Genomic DNA, 21,176 nt, shown 5'->3' with positions numbered 1-21,176 from the left:
AATGCAGTTTATTGTCTTGAAGAATGAACGGAGCTGTCATCTATGTAGTAAATAAACTGCGTGGGCATAGTTACCTTGTTGGTAGATGGAGAAACATGTTCTATACGAATGTTATCAATGTATCAACTTTATTTGGTTCCTAGCGTTTGAGATGGCTGATGTACCGCAGCGACAGTAGCGCAAGCAACCGGAATACTGCGATGAGAATGACGAGAATCAGCACGTTCCTGGAGATGTGCTCGTGCTTCATGTTGAATGCCGTCTCCACGTACTGCTTCAGCGTGATGTTGCCGACGGTGGGTGGCGCGTTCTTCAGAACTTGGCAACCGAGATTGCTGCTGGTGCTGTCGGGGCAGTCGGCGAAAACCATAGCAACAAGGGTTGCGATGCTGTACGTCGGCGGCGAAATGTAGTAGATCCACTTGTAGCCGATCGGAATGTTATTCGCCGGTGGGTTGAAGCCGCAGAACAGCATGAAGATGGAGCTCAGCAGCGCACCAGCAATTGTCGCGACAGCTACGCTGGGCAGTGCATACACCAGCAATTGGCCCAAGTATACGAAGAGCAGCGCGTTGAGTGATACCACCAGCCAGTAGTGGATAAATGTCGAGAACCCGGTAAAGCCCACGCTCGGGTAAAAGATGATCGAGAAGCAGAGCGCAGATAGCATAACGTACGGGATCTCAACCAGCGTGCCGGCGATGAAGTACCAGAGCGCATGATAACTCTCGCTTGCGCGTTCACGATAGAATGCGGTGCGTTCATCGGCAACTACAGGCATCACGCTGTTGAAGCCGATGATGCCCAAGAACACGGTGCTGATGAACACAAGCCCCGCACCAGCATTGGCCCCGGTAAACGTGGCGTAGTCAGTTGCTTGGTAGATGAAGCCGAGAATGGCCCCCAACATGACGCTGATCATCAGGCGCGTCAGGTTGTACGTCGGCGTTCGCCAGTACATGTGGAAGAATCGGCGACACAGCATGTCGAACTGCATCATGGGGGTAGAAGCAAACTGCTTGCTGAATTTCAGCTCGGGTAGATCCGAAGACGGACGAAGGACGCCATCTTTATCCAGATCCTTGTCCATCAGCGTCTTGAGATCACTAGTTGAGAAATACTCGGCAAAATCCATGCCGTTGCCAGACCCACCGCCAACACCAGCCCCAATGCACTCCAACATCCACGTCGCCGGGTTGTATCCAGGCTCGATCGGCTTCACACCCGGAGCTGCCTCGAAGTAGTTGATGAGGTTGCTGGATTCCTTACCGAGTTCCCCAAAGAATACCATGCGACCTCCTCGGCGAAGCAGCAGAAGCGAGTCGAAGAAGCTAAACACTTCAGAACTGGGCTGGTGAATGGTACACACAATGGTTCTTCCAGAGTTGGCGATCTTGCGCACACCATTCATGATGAGCTTGGCCGAACGTGCGTCCAGACCACTGGTGGGTTCGTCCATGAAGATGATACTAGGCTGCGCAACGAGTTCCACGCCGATAGTAAGACGCTTCATTTGCTCCGTGGATGACCCGCGGATGATCTTGTCAGCGATGGGCCCCAGCTCCAGCAAATTGATACACTCGTCCACCGACTCCATTTTTTCCTTCAACGGAATGCTCGCGTTCTGACGCAACATGGCTGAGAACACGAGAGCCTCCCGAATCGTTGCCGATTCCGAGTGGATGTCCATTTGCTCGCAATACCCCGTGCATCGACGAATGGCGAGATCGTTCGCAGGATACCCGTTGAGCACGATCTTGCCCCGAATTTTGCCTCCGGTCTTCCTACCAGCGATAACGTCCATCAACGTCGTCTTGCCTGCACCGGACGATCCCATGAGAGCCGTCATGGTTCCTGGTTTGGCATATCCAGACACCCCTTGGAGTAGGTCGATGTCTTCCCCTTTCTTCCCGCCGGGCATTGGCACGGAGTACCAAAGCTCATGAAACGCCAGCGTGACGGGCGGAGCTCTTGTCCTTGGAGTCATTATAGGAACAGTGACGTGCTCTTCGGGGGCAGGGGCGACCTTGCTCGTGTTTATCTTGGCGTCCGCTGGTCCTTCCTTGGCGTCGAGATCAGCTTGCACTACAGTTGTGCTCTCCGGGCTCTCGTAACGTTTGTATTCAAGTACGAGGTGGGCTCCGAACACAAGCGCAAGATACCCGACGACAAAGTACAGCCAGCCCAAGTAAATCCACATTCCTTCCGTCGGCAGTCCGGAGAGCTTGAGGCTGTACTTGCCGAATGTGGTCCCGAAGTGACTGCAATAATCAATGCCACCGTAGACACACACGTCGAATTTGGGGGCCAAGTACTGGTTCACGCTCAATGAGCGGATGCTCCACGCGACGGCATCGACCCAGTAGAACCAGATAAAATAGTCGGGGATGTCGGGCTTCCTCAGGAGAAATCCGCCAAACAATACGAAAAATAAAATGGAGACCATCATCACTGGCTGGGCGATCGTGATGCTCGGAGCAGCGGCCGAGAGGAAGAAAAAGAAGGCCGTGAACCACATTTGGCACAAGAAAAGCGTGACCAGGAAGGAGATGAAGCGGTCTCCGAGGGCAACGTAACCTCCCATCCAGTACACGAGTGAGCCAAACAGCACGGTCTCGAAGATGGCGAAGGGGATCTGCGTGAGCGATGAAGCCATCACGTAGGCCAGCGATCGGAAGAAGTTGGCTCCGCGCTGTTTGTAAAATACGCTTCGGGCCTCCATAAATGTCGGCAACTGCGCAGCTTGGCCCATGGAGAGGAACATTGTGCACGAAAAGAGAAGTCCGAGGATAAGCTGGCTGTTGGCATCATTCATCTGCCAAAACACGGAGCCGTAAAGTAGCCCCATGATCAGCACCATGAAGCCTCTGCCGATGATGAAGGTTCTGTCACGGAGTTTGATTCTCCATTGACGGCGTAGAACTGTCCCTAGATCTTCAAGAAACGATTGTCGGAACACACACGGGTCCTCGAGCGGATCAAAGAGGTCCGATTTGTGGTTGGAGCGCGTCCTCATGTACGTCAACGTGTCTTGGAAAATATCCGACTGACGGAAGCGCTCTGCAAAGTCAACCGCCTCAAAGGGGACGGTTGCCGCGGTGTTTGTGTCGCTGATGTAGGCATGCTGCTTATCCGTTCCCAGATCCAGCAAAAAGTCGGCCACATCCTTGCGCGGTGGGCAGTGGAAACCCATTTGTTCGAAATACGGCTGCACTTCCTCACGGGGACCATGATACATGATGCGGCCTTCGTTCATGATCAGAATGTCGTCGAAGAGATTGAAGACCTCTGGTGGTGGCTGCAACAGAGACACCACGATGTTGGCCTTGAAGTGCCGCGTTAAGCTCTTGAGCGAGTTCACAATGTCGTACGTCGTGGCTGCATCCAGTCCCGTGCTGATTTCATCCAGAAGCATTGCTCGTTTCCGGCCGAATGTCATCTCACCCGTGGTGACACGCTTCCTCTCGCCGCCAGACACACCGCGAACCATGGCGTTGCCCACCATTGTGTCTTTGCATCGGTCTAACCCCAACGACTTCACACGCAGATCAGCAGCAAACTTGTGATGCGCTGTCATGACCTTGACTGCGATTTCGTGTTGTTCTCCGGTGCAGTTTTGCAGAGCTTTGAGCACCCATGGTTCCAGATTGGCGCCACCGCAGCATCTGTGAGCAAACTCAAACGTCTCCTGGACTGTGAGTTGCGGGTAGTGGTCATCCTTCTGGTTGGTGTAGGCAATGAATCGTGGCAGTCGGGACAGTAGCTCTGCTCGGGGTTTGCCGTTGTACGTGATCTCGCCGGAGACACCGATAGTCTTGTTCATGGGGAATCGACCACTGAGAATCTTCAGCAGTGAGGACTTGCCTGAACCGGGCTGCCCCAGAACGAGCGTGATGCGAGTCGGCTTGAAAACCCCCGTGACGCCGCGTAGGATCTCCTTCTCTGTCGTTTCCTGGCTCGAGAAGCATTTCATCACGCCTTGTTGTATCTGCGTCCAGATTGTTGGGACTTGGGGTCCTTCGGACCCTGGCTTGGCTACTGGTAGACGAGCTGAGATGTGCAGGTCGCGGAAGAAGATTTCTACCTCTGGAATCGGTCTTCCTAGTGTGTTCTCGATTGCTGCAGCCACGCTCTCATGCATGGCGAGCATGCCACCGGCCAGCAGCCCATCGACGCTTGTGAAGTCGGGCTGCGCCATGTTTAAGTGTACGATTTCACTTTGCCGATGGTAGCTTACGGTAGCGGCAAGAACTTGGTTTCCCTCGGGGTGTTCGGTATGAAGAATGAGCCGAGTCCAAATCGATCAACAGCACCCGCATGAGACTGTGTGGTCATTGGTTTCGCTTCATTGTGGAGGGTATTGCTTGGGGCTGTTGTAACGCGCTCCCCCCCCCCAAATTACACTTGAGCTGCTCATATATGGCCCGGTGGTTTCGGCACAGAATGCTATCGACGGGAACACTGAGTGCAGGTGAGACGGACCTTGGCATCTCGACCTTCGCCGCCTTAAGCTTGCATCTGAGTCTGGCTGACACGCACCATAAAAACAAGAGCACGAGACCCGCCGCCCTCGGCGATCCCTGGTAAACAGCGCTCGCCGATTTGGATGTAATCACACGCCCAATCAGGATCCAGTCACCATCGGCCTGCACCACTTCGCGTTCTGCTCTTCCTGCACCACACACTTCAAGGTTCTTGCTCTCCACTGAGAGTGAAGATGTGGTCTAACAAGCAGGGCGAGTCGCTGGGTCTTTTCCCGGGCCGCAAGACGCTCGGCCCGCTGCTCCTCATGACGGTGACGCCCCCGGCCGCCACACTCATCACGCACGTCTTCGTGGAGCACGGCGGCTCTGTCGGCTCCTTCCTCGCTGCTGGCAAGTCGCTGTACGAGATCTGGCCAACGCCGTGGGACCCAACGGCCTGGAAGCTCATCGGTAGCTTCATGGCCACGCAGCTTGTGCTCATGCGCGCGGTGCCCGGCAAGACGTCGTACGGGCCCGTGACCCCTGGCGGCAATGTGCCCGAGTACAAGAGCAACGGCTTCCAGTGCTTCACGCTGAGTCTGGCGCTGTTCCTGGCCGGCGCCTTCGTGTTCGAGCTCTATCCGGGCGGGATCGTGTACGACTTCATGCCCGAGATCATATCGGCACTCAACGTCTTCAGCTTCATCTTCTGCCTCTTCCTGTACGCCAAGGGCGCATTCCTGTGGCAGTCGTCGAGCGACGCTGGCACGTCGGGCAACCCCGTCTTCGACTTCTACTGGGGCACTGAGTTGTACCCGCGTGTGCTGGGCTGGGACGTCAAGCTCTTCACCAATTGCCGCTGTGGACTCATGTTCTGGGCGGTGGGTGTGCTCTCGTATGCCTGCAAGCAGCGCGAGATGTACGGGTACCTGAGCGACTCAATGGCCGTGAGTGTGGCGCTGCAGCTCGTATACGTGGCCAAGTTTTTCTGGTGGGAGGCCGGCTACATGTGCAGCATCGACATCATGCACGACCGCGCCGGGTACTACCTTTGCTGGGGCTGCCTGGTGTGGGTGCCCTCCGTCTACACGTCGCCAGCCATGTACCTGGTGCAGAACCCCATCAGTCTGGGAACGCCGCTGGCGCTCGCCATCTTCACCACGGGCGTCCTCATGGGTACGTCGCCTCATCATCACTGCAATGGTCTTTCGTGACACGAACTAACTCACTTGTGTTCTGCCGCTTAGTTGGGATCAACTACGACGCTGACCGCCAGCGTCAGGGCTTCCGCGCGGCCAAGGGCAAGACGAACGTGTGGGGGCGTCCGGCCCAGTTCATCGTGGCGCGCTATGAGACGGAGAAGGGAGAGAAGAAGCAGAGTTTGCTGCTCGCGTCGGGCTGGTGGGGGTTGGCGCGCCACTTCCACTACGTGCCGGAGGTGCTGGGCGCCCTGTGCTGGACGCTCCCGGCGCTGGCGTCCAGCCCGGCGCCATACTTCTACTGCATCTTCCTTGCTGTCCTGCTCACCGACCGCGCCTACCGCGACGACGCCCGCTGCGCGCACAAGTACCGCCAGGACTGGAAGAAGTACTGCGAGCGCGTGCCTTCGCTCATCCTGCCGGGACTGCTCTGACTCACTTCAACTTGCAGTGCCAAAATCTCTCCATTGGTAGAACAAACGATTCTTTCACCAATCATATCGCAGGATTTTGATTTTAGGACTCTCCTGGTTGGCTGAAATAAATAAGTTATTTCACCAATCGAATCGCCCCGTTCAGTTCCGCAATTCGCTTGACACGGCACTTCCGCTAATGCGCCTCCGCCACGAGCCATGGACTGGAGCTCCGTGTACGAGAACAGCGGCGAGGAGGCCGGCAACTGGGAGGACCACGGCGAGACGCGCTCCTCCCGCAACGCACACCGGCTGCTGCACCGCCAGGCGTCGCTGCCGCTGGCCAAGCAGCAGCAGGCGGCCGCGCAGTACTCGCCGTACGTGGCCTACGCCTTCACGGTCAACTACATCCTGGGCGTGGGCTCGCTGGGCATCCCCTACGCCTTCTACCGCGCGGGGCTCGTCATGGGCAACGTCATGATCGTGCTGGTCACGCTGCTGTCGTACATGACGGTCATGTGGGTCTGCGAGACGGTGGCGCGCGCGAGAGAGGCCTTCGTCATGAGCTTCCTGCTGGACGAGACGGCGGCGCTCAAGTCCTTCTCCTACTCGTACTCGTCCGCCAACTCCACGCCCTTGCCGTCCTCCTCCAGACGCAGCGCTGTGGTCGAGTACGACGACTTCCCCGAGGTCACGCAGCTCTGCGACCGGTTCCTGGGTTCCGTAGGCTCCAAGATGTACCAGATCTCGCTGCTCGGCCTCATGTACGGAGGCCTGGTCGGCTACAGCCAAGTGTTCGTCAACACGTTCCTGACGCAGGTGGATCACATCGGGGACTGGGAGCTCTCCAGCGTCCACGCGGCCATCGTGTTCGCCTGCATCGTGGTGCCGCTCTCGTGCTCCGACCTCACGGAGCAGATCTACGTCCAGCTGACCATGTCGGTCGTACGCTTCGCTGCGCTACTGATCATGATCTTCAGCGCTGCCTATGCGGTCTACGGAGACCCGTACGACAGTGGCGCCACCCTGGAGTCCGCCCCCGAATCAGCGCCGTACGTCAGTGACTTTTCGCTTGTGGATCTCTCCGGATTCGGTGTCATGTTCAGTACGAGCGTGTTCTCGCAGTTGTTCCAACACTCGGTGCCGGGTTTGTTGGCGCCGCTGGGGGCGAAGAATCAGGAGAAGGCGCCGGCGATCTTCGGAAGCACGCTGCTGACGACCATGGTGTTTTACATCGCGTTGGGCTCCGTGTGCTCGCTTTACTTTGGACCGAAGCTTGCGACGAGTGTGAATTTGAACTGGGCGGAGTTTACGTGGGGAATCAACGAGTCTATGACACTCGTGCCGTTGTGGGCAAAATTGTTGTCGATGATCGTTGTGGTTTTCCCAGCTCTCGATACGTTGAGCGTGTTCCCGCTCATCTCGGTTACGCTTGGAGATAACATGGCCGCTGTGTTGCCCAAGCGATGGACGCGGGGTGGCAGGAGGTCTTCCTGGAAACTCTTGTGCCGATTTGGTGCCGCCCTGCCGCCGCTGCTCATTTCGATGTTTGTTTCGGACCTGTCAGTGACGCTGCAAATCAGTGGGCTGATGGGCATCTACGTGGCATTTTTTGCGCCGGCGCTGTTGCAGTTGCAAGCGAGTCGTGAAATCTCAACCAGCAACATTTACAGCGGCAGATTTAGTGGAGTGGGCTATGTGCATGGCGTGCTCGTATTTGGAATGATGGCATTACTCGTATTGCTCTACCAGCTAGTGCTCCAGATCGCTGGGTGATAGTAACGAGGCGACTCAGGTGACTTGGACGCTGACGATGTTTCGAATACCCGCACGGAATTACGCTGCATTTGAAGCCGCCCTGCGTGGACAATGGCAAGAGGAGTAATGCTTAGACGGACGCTAGTCCTGAATATTGTCCTCCCCCCTGGTCGATTCACGGTGGCTGAAATGGTAAAATGATTATGTATTGACTTGAACCGCAGATTATATTTTCTTTTTCGTCCGAGGCGATTCAGATCGCAACACCAGCATATGGAACGCCGAAGCCGATTCTTTTACACTGTGGAGCTTGTCCAAGTTTCGTTTTGTGCTCTGCTGGTGCTACTAGACACCGGGGAAACGCCCCAAGAGTCTTGAGGACAAATGTTGACCTGGGACTAACTCCCCTCGAGCAACCTTTTTAATCGTATCCGCTGCTGTGAACAAGATCCAAATCGAACAGAGGATCTTGTGTGGTACAAAGGTAACTATCTGTATTTCTTAATTTTCATTGAACCCCTGCGCTGACTGACCTACTTCACCTTAACGCTTGAGGTGGCTGATGTAGCGGAGGGAGATCAGCGCCAGCACGCGGAAGACCACGATGAGGATGATCAAGATCATGGCGTTTCGCCAAATGTCGCCGTGCTTCATGTCGAACGTCTCCTCCACGTACTCCTTGAGCGTCATGTCCCCGATCGTGGGCGGCGCGTCCTGCAGCACGTCGCAGCCCACCTTGTCGCCCGAGCAATCGCCCAGCACGAGCGACACCAGGATGGCGATGCTGTACGTCGGCGGCGAGATCCAGTGGACCCACATGTACCCGGTCGGGATGCTGCCGGTGGGCGGGTTGAAGCCGGCGAACAGCATGAAGATGGAGCTCAGAAGCGCGCCCAGCGTCGTGGCCACCGCCACACTCGGCAGCGCGTACACCAGCAGCTGGCCCAGGTACACGAACACCAGCGCGTTCATGGAGACCACGACCCAGTAGTAGAAGAAGGTGATGTAACCCGTGAAGCCGACGCTCGGGAAGAAGATGACGCTGAACAGCAGGCTCGAGAAGAAGATGTACGGGATCTCCACCAGCGTGCCGGCAACGAAGTACCAGAGCGCATTATAGCTCTGGCTAGCACGCTCACGATAGAAAGCGGTGCGCTCGTCGGCGGCCACGGGCATGACGCTGTTGAAGCTGATGATGCCCAGGAAGACGGTGCTCACGAAGATGAGACCGATGCCGGCGTTCGCTCCGCTGTACGTGCTGTAGTCGGTGCCCTGGTAGATGATGGCGAAGACGCAGGCCAGCACCACGCTGATCATCAAGCGCGTGAGGTTGTACGTCGGCGTGCGCCAGTACATGCGGAAGAAGCGGCGGCACAGCAGCTCGAACTGGACGTAGCCGCTCGAGGCGCGCTTGTTGATAAACTTGAGCTCGGGGAGGTGCGGCGAAGGACGCAGCACGCCGTCCTGGTCCAAGTCCTCCTCCATCAGCACCTTCTGGTCGCTCACCAAGAAGCGGTCGGCAAAGTCCGTCGGCTGCGACGGGTCCGCGTTCGCAGCAGCCTTGCCACCTCCAACACCAGCACCAATACACTCGAGCATCCACGTGGCCGGGTTGTATCCGGGCTTGATCGGGTTCACGCCAGGGAAGGCCTCGAAGTAGCTGATCAGGTTCTTCGAGTCCTCGCCCAGCTCGCCGAAGAACACCATGCGACCGCCGCGACGCAGCAGCAACAGCGAATCGAACAGGTTGAACACCTCCGTGCTCGGCTGGTGGATCGTGCACACGATGGTGCGGCCCGAGTCGGCGATCTTGCGCACGCCGTTCATGATGAGCTTGGCCGAGCGCGCGTCCAGGCCACTCGTCGGTTCGTCCATGAAGATGATGCTGGGCTGCGCCGCCAGCTCCACGCCGATGGTCACGCGCTTCATCTGCTCCGTGGACGAGCCGCGGATGATCTTGTCGGCGATGGGGCCGAGCTCCAGCAGCTCGATGCACTCCTCGACCGACTCCATCTTCTGCGCCGTCGAGATGTTGGCGTCCTGGCGCAGCATGGCCGAGAAGATGAGCGCCTCGCGCACCGTGGCCGAGTCCGAGTGGATGTCCATCTGCTCGCAGTAGCCCGTGCATCGGCGGGTGGCCAGGTCGTTGGCCGGGTGGCCGTTAAGCAGGATCTTCCCTTGGATCTTGCCGCCGGTCTTGCGTCCGGCGATGACGTCCATGAGCGTGGTCTTGCCAGCGCCGGAGGAGCCCATGAGCGCGGTCATCGTTCCGGGTAGAGCGAATCCGGACACGCCCTTGAGCAGGTCGATCTGTTCGTCGTTGGCGCCGCCGGGCAGCGGTACCGAGTACCATAGGTCGTGGAAGGCCAGCGTCACGGGCACGGCGACACCACGGCCCGTGGGCTCAATCGGGATGCTGATGGTGGGGACGCCGCCGATGGCATCGTTGACCTCAATTGCGTTGTGCTGCTCCTTCGGGGTCGTCGGCATCTGGTTGTAGACCATTTGGTCACGGGCGGCCTGCTCGTCCTGCTGGACGATGGCCACGTTCTCGGGGCTCTCGTAGCGCTTGTACTCGAGCATGAAGTACGAGGCGAAGATGAAGACGAAGTAGCCCGCGATGAAGTAGATCCAGCCGTACCAGATCCACACGGAGTCGGTCTGCAGGTCGAAGACGCCGAGGCTGTACTTGCCCATGGTCAGGTTGTACTGCGAGCAGTAGTCGATGCCCTGGTAGACGCAGACGTCGAACTTGGAGGCCAGGTACTGGTTGATGCTCAGCGACCGGGTGCACCACGCGAGCGGATCCAGCCAATAGATCCATATCAAATAGTCCGGAATGTCGCCCTTGGAGATGAGGAAGCCACCGAACAGCATGAAGAAGAGCACGGCCACCATCATGAGCGGCTGCGCGATGGTCAGGTTGGGCGACGCGGCCGAGAGGAAGAAGAAGAAGCTCGTGAACCACATCTGGCACAGGAACAGCGTGGCCAGGAACTGGATGAACCGGCCCACGTCGTCCACGTAGCCGCCGAACCAGTACGTGATGGCGCCGAAGATGATCGTCTCCAGCACACCCAGCGGGATCTGCGAGATGGACGTGGCCAGCACGTACGCGCTCGAGCGGAAGAAGTTGGCGCCGCGCTGCTTGTAGAACACCGACCGGGCCTCGATGTACGTCGACACCTGCGAGGCTTGGCTCATGGACAGGAACATGGCGCACGAGAACAGCAGACCCAGGATGAGCTGGCTGTTGGAGTCGTCCATCTGCCAGAACGTCGAGCCGTACAGCAGACCCATGACGATGATCATGACGGCGCGGCCCATGAGGTACGTCGTGTCACGCAGCGTGAGCGTCACCTCGCGAGCGAACAGCGTCGACAGGTCCTCGGCGAACGTCTGGCGGAACGGCTTGAGGTCCGCGAACACCATCGACTCCTGCACGGGCGCGTCGAGCAACTTGAGCGTGGAGTGGAAGATGCTCGAGTCCTTGAAGCGCGCCGCGAACTCGTCCGACTGGTACGGCACGCTGTTGGATCCTCCGACGATGTACGCGTCCTGCTTGTTGGTGCCGAGGTCCAGCAGGAAGTCGGCCACGTCCTTGCGGGGCGGGCAGTGGAAGCCCATTTGCTCGAAGTAGGGCACGGCGTCCTCGCGCTTGCCGTGGAACATGACGCTGCCCTCGTTCATGAGCAGCACGTCGTCGAACAGCTCGAAGACTTCGGGCGACGGCTGCAGCAGCGAGATCACGACGGTGGCGTTGAAGTTGCGCGCCGCGCTCTTCATGGACTTGCAGATGTCGTAGGTGGCGGCGCTGTCGAGGCCCGTGCTGATCTCGTCCAGCAGCTGCAGACGCTTCATGCCGAACATCATCTCGCCCGTCGTGACGCGCTTGCGCTCGCCGCCGGACACGCCTCGGAGCATGGCGTTGCCCACGACCGTGTCCTTGCAGTTGTCCAGTCCGAGCTTCTTGACCGTCAGGTCCGGGGCGAATTTGTGGTGCGCGTTCAGCACCTCGACGGCGTGCGCGTGGTGCTCGGGCGAGCAGTTCTTGATGGCCTCCATGGCCCAGGGCTCCATCTCCGTGCCGGCGCAGCAGCGGTGCGCGAACTCGAACGTCTCCTGCACCGTCATGCGCGGGTAGTGGTCGTCGATCTGGTTGGCGTACGCCACGTAGCGTGGCAGCACGTCGAGGAGCTCGCTGCGGTCCTTGCCGTTGTAGCTGATGTCGCCGCCGAGCGAGATGTTGGTGTCCATGTGGAAGCGGTTGCCCAGCACCTTCATGAGCGAGGACTTGCCCGAGCCGGGCTGGCCCAGCACGAGCGTGATGCGGCCGGGGCGGAACACGCCGCTGACGCCGCGCAGGATCTGCTTCTGCACCGTCATGTTGTTGGAGCTGCAGCAGAGGTTGCTGAGCCCTTGCTGCACCTGGTTGACGAGCGTCGGCACTTCGAGCTCGCCGCCCTTGATCTGCGGCACCTCGGCCGACAGCTCGAGGTTGCGGAAGCGGACTTCGAGGCCCGGGATCGGGTGGCCCAGCGCGTTCTCGATGACGGCGGAGAGTGTGGAGTTCATGGTGAAAACGCCGTCGGCCATGAGCGCGTCGGCGCTGGTGAGGTCGTCCTTGGTGAGCTGCTGCGGCTCCGGGAACATGCTCTTGGTGCGCGGCAGGCGGTCGTAGTCGCCCATGGAGCTGCTGGAACTGAGGCGGCGCGAGCTGAAGCGGGGCAGGCGGTAGGTGGCGACGTGCGGCGCCATCTCGGGCACGACATCGCCGACGCTCTGGTTGTCGTCTGTGTCGCTGCTGGGCGGTTTGTTGTAGTGGTGCCCCTCCATAGCTGTCGAGGCTGTCGCTCGCTCGGCTGGAGGAGAATTTGGGAATGAGGAGGAAGGCCTGCCACGCCGGACGGACGTGGACTCGGTGGCACCTTTGCGTCAGACGCGGTGGCCCCACATGGCGGCGAGCGAGCCATTCCCCGGCTGGATAGGCTCATGTCTATTCGTCCCCCAAGCGCCCAGGTCATCATCAAGCGAAGACCTTGTGCTCGAACATAACCCATTTTGCGATTACGGCAGGCCAGGCGGACTGACTCAGCGCTTGTATGCCGGCCGAGTTCACCTGTGTATCGCACACAAGTGTAGCCGCACCATCGCAAGAGATTGAGCCGACCGGGGCTGCCGGGGCCACATTTCCTGCTGCAGTTTTGTCATGGTACTTCATGCGTAGCTGAATTACAGACGACATACTTCAAGCTCGATCCTTCATGTGTAGCTGAAGAGTACGGTGTTTCAAGAAACACAAATTCGAAACTGCATTTTCGAAAAGACACTTTGTACCGTATTCATACAAAACCGAGTTCGTGTTTTTAGGCGGGCCCGATGCTACCGACTCCCGAAGTCGCCTTTGCCAGGCCAGGACCAATACTTTGGTGCCCACATAGAGCGCCGAGGCTGTCCAAGCAGCACATGTGGCCTCGTACCACACGGCCGCTGCCGCTGCTACCGTTGCGTTGCGAGCGTTGTACACACTGTCGTTTTGCTCGCGCGGCAGCCGGCCTGCTTATCTTGATTATGGCAAGCGTAGCGTGGACGAGGCGGGTCGGCAGGAGGGTGGTAAGCCAAAGTGTCCCGCTAACAAAAGTGCGGTAACCTGCCCACAGTCGATATGGATATGTTAGTGGTTACCCTGCAGTTGTGGCGAAGCCTGCGACTGCAGGACTGTATGTGCATGTACTTGGTTTCTCTGAGTGGTCCGTCATGTTAAAAACTGTCTGAGGGGGTCTCCACTTAGTGCCTGCCATCAACACAAGCGGTGGCATGAAGACCAGCTCCTCGACTACCGAAGCAGCGATAGCTCGTCCGAAGTGATGAAAATCCAGCGATATATGTAAATCACCGACCACCGAGCTACGGCTCGACTCAATAAGGCTAAGCGCATGCATTCGCTCTGCTCCCCGGCGATGATGGCCGGTGGTGTATATCGCAGAGCGCGCAGTAATCGTCAAAAACCACATGGAATTCCTTGAATCGTCTTAAAAAGCGCTAAGTGCAGGCACCGCATGGCCGATTGTGCCGGTGGCTCACGGATTTTACACGTGAGAGTAAACCTTTGGCTGGTAGCGCGCAACGCAAATGCATCGCAACGCTTTGCGCTAGGAGAATCTATCTGTGGTTTGAAGGGCCGAGGTGTTGCCGAGATGCAGGTTGCCTTCCGTATGAGAAGCTGGAGCGTTCGGAGAGCTCGCGCAGAGGTTGGCGTCATGGCTTGACTGAAAACTGTCACCGTTCGCTACACGGTATCCAATCAGCCCGGGTGGATTCAGCAGAGCAAGCCAGCCCGTTTAACCGCTTACTCCATCTAATGCACACCGGGAACTCGACTGCAAAAGCGCAGTTTCCAGGCAAGATACGGTGGCGAGGGGTGTAAGCTCGGCGAAGCTGGTCGGGAGCTGCATACCGACTCGGTATTACCTAGAGTGCACCTCGCAGAGTTTGAGGTGTAGTTCCTTGCCGGTCCGGTACGGCGCGCCGGTGAAGATCCCGTACGTCTTTTTTGTTTTGTTCTGAATCATATCCTTCCCGTGTGTCTGCTTCACTGAATGGGGCACGTTCTGGCATGACTGGCTGATGTGGCTGTTGCGACCACGTTGGGCACCGCGACGGAGGCTTGAACCCGCCCTCTGGCAGTGTCCCGACTGGCTGCATGTAGGTGCATTGGATCTCACGCCAACGTACAGGGCTGCCATTCTCAGGCCGCTGATCGGGTGGGGTTCTACAAATGTAGATGTCTAGGCAACGATAGCGAGCAGTTAACATAAGTAGAGGTTCTCTTCACCACCTCGTTGACCGAATGCCTGTTTTGACATGAAGCACAGCGGCATCTGGATGAACGCGGCAATATGTTCATGGTTCGCCTGTACGTGCTGCTGTTGTTGTCACTACTGCTCAACATTTTAACCACTCGAAGCGGTAGAGCGGTGCACGGGTCAAAGCTAGTTGTTGCACGTATGCTGATGTCAAAAAAGAAGTCTCTGAAGCGTCATAAATGATTTCGCCTATGTCGATAATAGGTTCTAATATTTGACACCTAAGTATTGAAGGTGCGTCTAGGCAAAAGTAGCGGGAAGTTGATTGAGGTCTCGTGCATTTTGAGAGCCTACCAAATTAAGTACCGCATGCTGAAGTCGTTGGTCACGGCTCCACTCTAAGTATCACCAGTGTCACCATTAATACGAGGGATGCATCCTCAGTTCCGCTGTTTGAGTCCGTCGAATTGAGCAATCCGCCAATTGAGAAGCGTTCAGTATCCGGTAACCGGTCATCCGCTACCCGCCTAGGCGCACTGAAATTAAGTAAAACACGTGTATTATTGAGTAGGGTGTATGCAATTCGAGGTTCAGCTGGTTGCTTTTACGATACCTCCAGCCCTGTGCTAAAAGGCTTCGTGTGTGACGGGCTCTCGTCACACAGTCGCCTTCGTGCTCAGACGATGGCCAATCAACACTCAGCATAGGTTTAAGTGGACACGGCGGTTACGCCGTGTCAATCAATCAAGCAGAGTTCAATTTGCCTACTACTTCCTCTGCTTGTGTAACCACGTAACGGGCTGCAGTTAGCCCGTTACATCGTGCCTATGGATCGTTGTCGGACTAAGTTATCATACTTAGCGTCAGTGCACACCTTATCCACAGCGAGTTGTATGCTGTCCTTGGCTTCCACCCTCGTTTGTCCGGGCACTTAGCTTGATGTTCTCCTCCTCATTGTACTTACTGAATGGCTAGGTTTCCTCGTCATTGTCGCTGCAGTACCGGTAGTCGCCTTGCTTACTTTGCCTGTGAGTTTACTCGATGTAGTCAGTCTTCCCTGTACTTCAAAGTGCCGGGTCAACCACTAAGCAGTGCATTTAACAGCATAAAGCACACTATCTTAACAACTTGTTGTCATTGCGTGAGTAAAGCGAAATCGTCGAGCTACACCTCCTACCAAGGACCTGCAACCGTCAAGTCAGCGCGTTAATAGGTCACTTGGCCCTTTCCTTGGCTTAGGAGTCTCGATCCTGCAATAAATCCATGAGCAGGGCTCGCTAATAACCGTAGGTACCAATAATTGCAATAACCTTCTGCAATATAACTTACTGACACGACAATTCAAATATAAGTATTCGGTATGACTACCGGAGTAGGAAGTTGGGTTACTTCACAACAAACTAACGAGCTGTCGTTCATCAGCACCACACCTTTAAATGAATCTCAACGGGTGAACACTCCAAAATATATTGAGCGCGATTCTGTGAAAGTCAACTACACCATCCAGTTTCTGGTAGATACTCTCTGCTTTTGTCAAGTTCTTCTTGTTCTCTGAAATTTATTTCAGAGTTTAGGCGATTGGAATCCCTGGTCTGATTAATCCCGTAGCTCATACCTGACCAGCTTGATTCATCGACATCTAGCAGTATATGCAGGGTTTGATACAAATTGACAGTCAAACTGCAGTACAGTGGAGCGGAAAAGACGAATACCCCTCCTAAGATGATATTTTAGGTGAATGTTACCTGTGGCGGCAGGTTGTGTGGAACACCCCAAATAGCTTCATTTGAGCGACCTGAGTCGAAATTTTGCATTAACCGACCAGAATGTAACGATAGAAAATACATCGATCATGTTGCGTCTTTTGATGGACAGAGTACGACTTCACAGCTATTATGATTGTTCTCTCGCTTTCCATTTCGCGTTCGACCACTAAACCAAGCACTGACCACAAAAGTCCTTCTCAGCTTGTATTAAGTCTATCGCGAGCCCAACTCATCAGAAGTCTGTGACCCGGCATTCGACGACTTCGTGAGGCACTACGAGTGCCACGATAACGCCATCATCAAGGCAACGGCCGCCACGGGCTCCTTCTTTCTACGCTCTTCACCCGCGCGCAACGTGTTCACCCCTGCTGTTCTGAACCACGTCGTCACTCACGACTTCAGACTGTCGCCTGGCGTGTTCTTCGCATCTCGACTTGCGAACGCCATCATGCTACCCCACATGCACTTCAACATCGAATTGATCGCTGTCGGACTGATGGTGTCGCTGAAGAGACAGCTCATTAGGAAGGCTTGCGTCGCTGCATCCAGAGCAAAGGGGACTCCAACGCCGCAACCTCTTTTCGTCGGATGTCATCAACGCGGCGTAACGGCGCACCCGAGCGAAGCGAGAGAGGGGCGGGCCCCCGTCTCGAAGTCCGCAGGCGAGAGCCAACGCGAGAGTGTCCTACAGATTCAACATTATTCTAATTCTTAGTATTTAATGACTAATCTTTTAGGCACTTTTAGGCACTTGAGGCACTCTGTTAGGCACGAATAAACCGACGCCGTTCGAGGTCAACGTCGAATGAACCATCCCCATCCAGATCGTGGTTGTCATCTTCATTCCGTACGACCTCGTCGGTGTTGCTGCCTTTGCCGGGCTAGGCGTCATTGTCGACTCGATCGTAGCGGTCTCGATCAATGCCAAAGTCTTCGGAGACAGTTCATAGCACAAGGAGGTCTTCAATGTCATTCAGATCGCCAAGCTGAAAGCGTGGAAGAACAAATTCGCGGATAATTCCTCAAGTCGCGTGTGATAAATAGACTTGCTGCTGAGCGCTGCAAAGTACACGAACTTCCTAACAGCAGAGAGCTCCGTCCTACACGACTTGTGGCGAATTTGTACGCATTCAGCTGAATGGCATTGAAAATATTTAGCAGTACAATGAGACCAGGGTGAAGAGATCCTCTATTTACGTTAGCTGCTAACTATAGAGACCTGAATATGCATGCGCTACAATGAGACCGAACATATTAAGGTAATCTTAAATTTCAGAGCTTCTTCGGGCCGCAGGCACGACTTTGTTTTTTCTTCTTCTTCTTGTTCCTCCTCCTCCTCCTCCACCTCCTCCTGTCCTTCTTTGTATTCCGGGTTCTCTTAAAAGCAATAACTGGGGTGCTGCGGAACAGACCCAAAGAATATCACATTCAATACTTTGATGTCAAATATTAGAACCTATTATCGACATTGGCGAAATCATTTATGATGCTTCAGAGACTTCTATTTTGACATCAGCATACGTGCAACAACTAGCTTTGACCCGTGCACCGCTCTACCGCTTCGAGTGGTTAAAATGTTGAGCAGTAGTGACAACAACAGCAGCACGTACAGGCGAACCATGAACATATTGCCGCGTTCATCCAGATGCCGCTGTGCTTCATGTCAAAACAGGCATTCGGTCAACGAGGTGGTGAAGAGAACCTCTACTTATGTTAACTGCTCGCTATCGTTGCCTAGACATCTACATTTGTAGAACCCCACCCGATCAGCGGCCTGAGAATGGCAGCCCTGTACGTTGGCGTGAGATCCAATGCACCTACATGCAGCCAGTCGGGACACTGCCAGAGGGCGGGTTCAAGCCTCCGTCGCGGTGCCCAACGTGGTCGCAACAGCCACATCAGCCAGTCATGCCAGAACGTGCCCCATTCAGTGAAGCAGACACACGGGAAGGATATGATTCAGAACAAAACAAAAAAGACGTACGGGATCTTCACCGGCGCGCCGTACCGGACCGGCAAGGAACTACACCTCAAACTCTGCGAGGTGCACTCTAGGTAATACCGAGTCGGTATGCAGCTCCCGACCAGCTTCGCCGAGCTTACACCCCTCGCCACCGTATCTTGCCTGGAAACTGCGCTTTTGCAGTCGAGTTCCCGGTGTGCATTAGATGGAGTAAGCGGTTAAACGGGCTGGCTTGCTCTGCTGAATCCACCCGGGCTGATTGGATACCGTGTAGCGAACGGTGACAGTTTTCAGTCAAGCCATGACGCCAACCTCTGCGCGAGCTCTCCGAACGCTCCAGCTTCTCATACGGAAGGCAACCTGCATCTCGGCAACACCTCGGCCCTTCAAACCACAGATAGATTCTCCTAGCGCAAAGCGTTGCGATGCATTTGCGTTGCGCGCTACCAGCCAAAGGTTTACTCTCACGTGTAAAATCCGTGAGCCACCGGCACAATCGGCCATGCGGTGCCTGCACTTAGCGCTTTTTAAGACGATTCAAGGAATTCCATGTGGTTTTTGACGATTACTGCGCGCTCTGCGATATACACCACCGGCCATCATCGCCGGGGAGCAGAGCGAATGCATGCGCTTAGCCTTATTGAGTCGAGCCGTAGCTCGGTGGTCGGTGATTTACATATATCGCTGGATTTTCATCACTTCGGACGAGCTATCGCTGCTTCGGTAGTCGAGGAGCTGGTCTTCATGCCACCGCTTGTGTTGATGGCAGGCACTAAGTGGAGACCCCCTCAGACAGTTTTTAACATGACGGACCACTCAGAGAAACCAAGTACATGCACATACAGTCCTGCAGTCGCAGGCTTCGCCACAACTGCAGGGTAACCACTAACATATCCATATCGACTGTGGGCAGGTTACCGCACTTTTGTTAGCGGGACACTTTGGCTTACCACCCTCCTGCCGACCCGCCTCGTCCACGCTACGCTTGCCATAATCAAGATAAGCAGGCCGGCTGCCGCGCGAGCAAAACGACAGTGTGTACAACGCTCGCAACGCAACGGTAGCAGCGGCAGCGGCCGTGTGGTACGAGGCCACATGTGCTGCTTGGACAGCCTCGGCGCTCTATGTGGGCACCAAAGTATTGGTCCTGGCCTGGCAAAGGCGACTTCGGGAGTCGGTAGCATCGGGCCCGCCTAAAAACACGAACTCGGTTTTGTATGAATACGGTACAAAGTGTCTTTTCGAAAATGCAGTTTCGAATTTGTGTTTCTTGAAACACCGTACTCTTCAGCTACACATGAAGGATCGAGCTTGAAGTATGTCGTCTGTAATTCAGCTACGCATGAAGTACCATGACAAAACTGCAGCAGGAAATGTGGCCCCGGCAGCCCCGGTCGGCTCAATCTCTTGCGATGGTGCGGCTACACTTGTGTGCGATACACAGGTGAACTCGGCCGGCATACAAGCGCTGAGTCAGTCCGCCTGGCCTGCCGTAATCGCAAAATGGGTTATGTTCGAGCACAAGGTCTTCGCTTGATGATGACCTGGGCGCTTGGGGGACGAATAGACATGAGCCTATCCAGCCGGGGAATGGCTCGCTCGCCGCCATGTGGGGCCACCGCGTCTGACGCAAAGGTGCCACCGAGTCCACGTCCGTCCGGCGTGGCAGGCCTTCCTCCTCATTCCCAAATTCTCCTCCAGCCGAGCGAGCGACAGCCTCGACAGCTATGGAGGGGCACCACTACAACAAACCGCCCAGCAGCGACACAGACGACAACCAGAGCGTCGGCGATGTCGTGCCCGAGATGGCGCCGCACGTCGCCACCTACCGCCTGCCCCGCTTCAGCTCGCGCCGCCTCAGTTCCAGCAGCTCCATGGGCGACTACGACCGCCTGCCGCGCACCAAGAGCATGTTCCCGGAGCCGCAGCAGCTCACCAAGGACGACCTCACCAGCGCCGACGCGCTCATGGCCGACGGCGTTTTCACCATGAACTCCACACTCTCCGCCGTCATCGAGAACGCGCTGGGCCACCCGATCCCGGGCCTCGAAGTCCGCTTCCGCAACCTCGAGCTGTCGGCCGAGGTGCCGCAGATCAAGGGCGGCGAGCTCGAAGTGCCGACGCTCGTCAACCAGGTGCAGCAAGGGCTCAGCAACCTCTGCTGCAGCTCCAACAACATGACGGTGCAGAAGCAGATCCTGCGCGGCGTCAGCGGCGTGTTCCGCCCCGGCCGCATCACGCTCGTGCTGGGCCAGCCCGGCTCGGGCAAGTCCTCGCTCATGAAGGTGCTGGGCAACCGCTTCCACATGGACACCAACATCTCGCTCGGCGGCGACATCAGCTACAACGGCAAGGACCGCAGCGAGCTCCTCGACGTGCTGCCACGCTACGTGGCGTACGCCAACCAGATCGACGACCACTACCCGCGCATGACGGTGCAGGAGACGTTCGAGTTCGCGCACCGCTGCTGCGCCGGCACGGAGATGGAGCCCTGGGCCATGGAGGCCATCAAGAACTGCTCGCCCGAGCACCACGCGCACGCCGTCGAGGTGCTGAACGCGCACCACAAATTCGCCCCGGACCTGACGGTCAAGAAGCTCGGACTGGACAACTGCAAGGACACGGTCGTGGGCAACGCCATGCTCCGAGGCGTGTCCGGCGGCGAGCGCAAGCGCGTCACGACGGGCGAGATGATGTTCGGCATGAAGCGTCTGCAGCTGCTGGACGAGATCAGCACGGGCCTCGACAGCGCCGCCACCTACGACATCTGCAAGTCCATGAAGAGCGCGGCGCGCAACTTCAACGCCA

General features: G+C 56.6%; 5 protein-coding genes across 5 annotated transcripts; 3 read left to right on the top strand and 2 right to left on the bottom strand.

The window, feature by feature from the left end:
• Window positions 1-139: 139 nt before the first annotated feature.
• Window positions 140-4,198, bottom strand: PHYSODRAFT_336084 (pleiotropic drug resistance protein ABC superfamily; the record flags this gene model as incomplete). Its single annotated transcript, XM_009533602.1, has 1 exon — window positions 140-4,198. The coding sequence occupies one exon, from the start codon at window positions 4,196-4,198 to the stop codon at window positions 140-142; it is 4,059 nt and encodes a 1,352-aa protein (XP_009531897.1).
• A 519-nt stretch (window positions 4,199-4,717) lies between these two features.
• Window positions 4,718-6,096, top strand: PHYSODRAFT_317102 (hypothetical protein; the record flags this gene model as incomplete). The annotated part of the gene is made up of 2 exons (XM_009533601.1): window positions 4,718-5,639; window positions 5,711-6,096. 2 exons carry the CDS (start codon window positions 4,718-4,720, stop codon window positions 6,094-6,096), a joined length of 1,308 nt encoding a protein of 435 aa, XP_009531896.1.
• Window positions 6,097-6,294: 198 nt separating this feature from the next.
• Window positions 6,295-7,851, top strand: PHYSODRAFT_317101 (hypothetical protein; the record flags this gene model as incomplete). Its single annotated transcript, XM_009533600.1, has 1 exon — window positions 6,295-7,851. One exon carries the CDS (start codon window positions 6,295-6,297, stop codon window positions 7,849-7,851), a length of 1,557 nt encoding a protein of 518 aa, XP_009531895.1.
• A 525-nt stretch (window positions 7,852-8,376) lies between these two features.
• PHYSODRAFT_562678 (pleiotropic drug resistance protein ABC superfamily) lies at window positions 8,377-12,985 on the bottom strand (the record flags this gene model as incomplete). The annotated part of the gene is made up of 1 exon (XM_009533599.1): window positions 8,377-12,985. Exon 1 carries the CDS (start codon window positions 12,667-12,669, stop codon window positions 8,377-8,379), a length of 4,293 nt encoding a protein of 1,430 aa, XP_009531894.1. The 5' UTR covers window positions 12,670-12,985.
• A 6,794-nt stretch (window positions 12,986-19,779) lies between these two features.
• On the top strand, window positions 19,780-21,141 carry PHYSODRAFT_347205 (hypothetical protein; the record flags this gene model as incomplete). Its single annotated transcript, XM_009533598.1, has 1 exon — window positions 19,780-21,141. A coding segment is annotated over exon 1 (1,044 nt), but the record flags the coding sequence as incomplete, so codon positions are not given.
• Between the last annotated feature and the right edge of the window lie 35 nt (window positions 21,142-21,176).

Source organism: Phytophthora sojae, assembly GCF_000149755.1.
Source record: "Phytophthora sojae unplaced genomic scaffold PHYSOscaffold_7, whole genome shotgun sequence".
Taxonomy (NCBI): domain Eukaryota; phylum Oomycota; class Peronosporomycetes; order Peronosporales; family Peronosporaceae; genus Phytophthora; species Phytophthora sojae.
The sequence above is the reverse complement of the archived record's forward strand: the minus strand, read 5'-3'. Positions and strand labels throughout refer to the sequence as shown.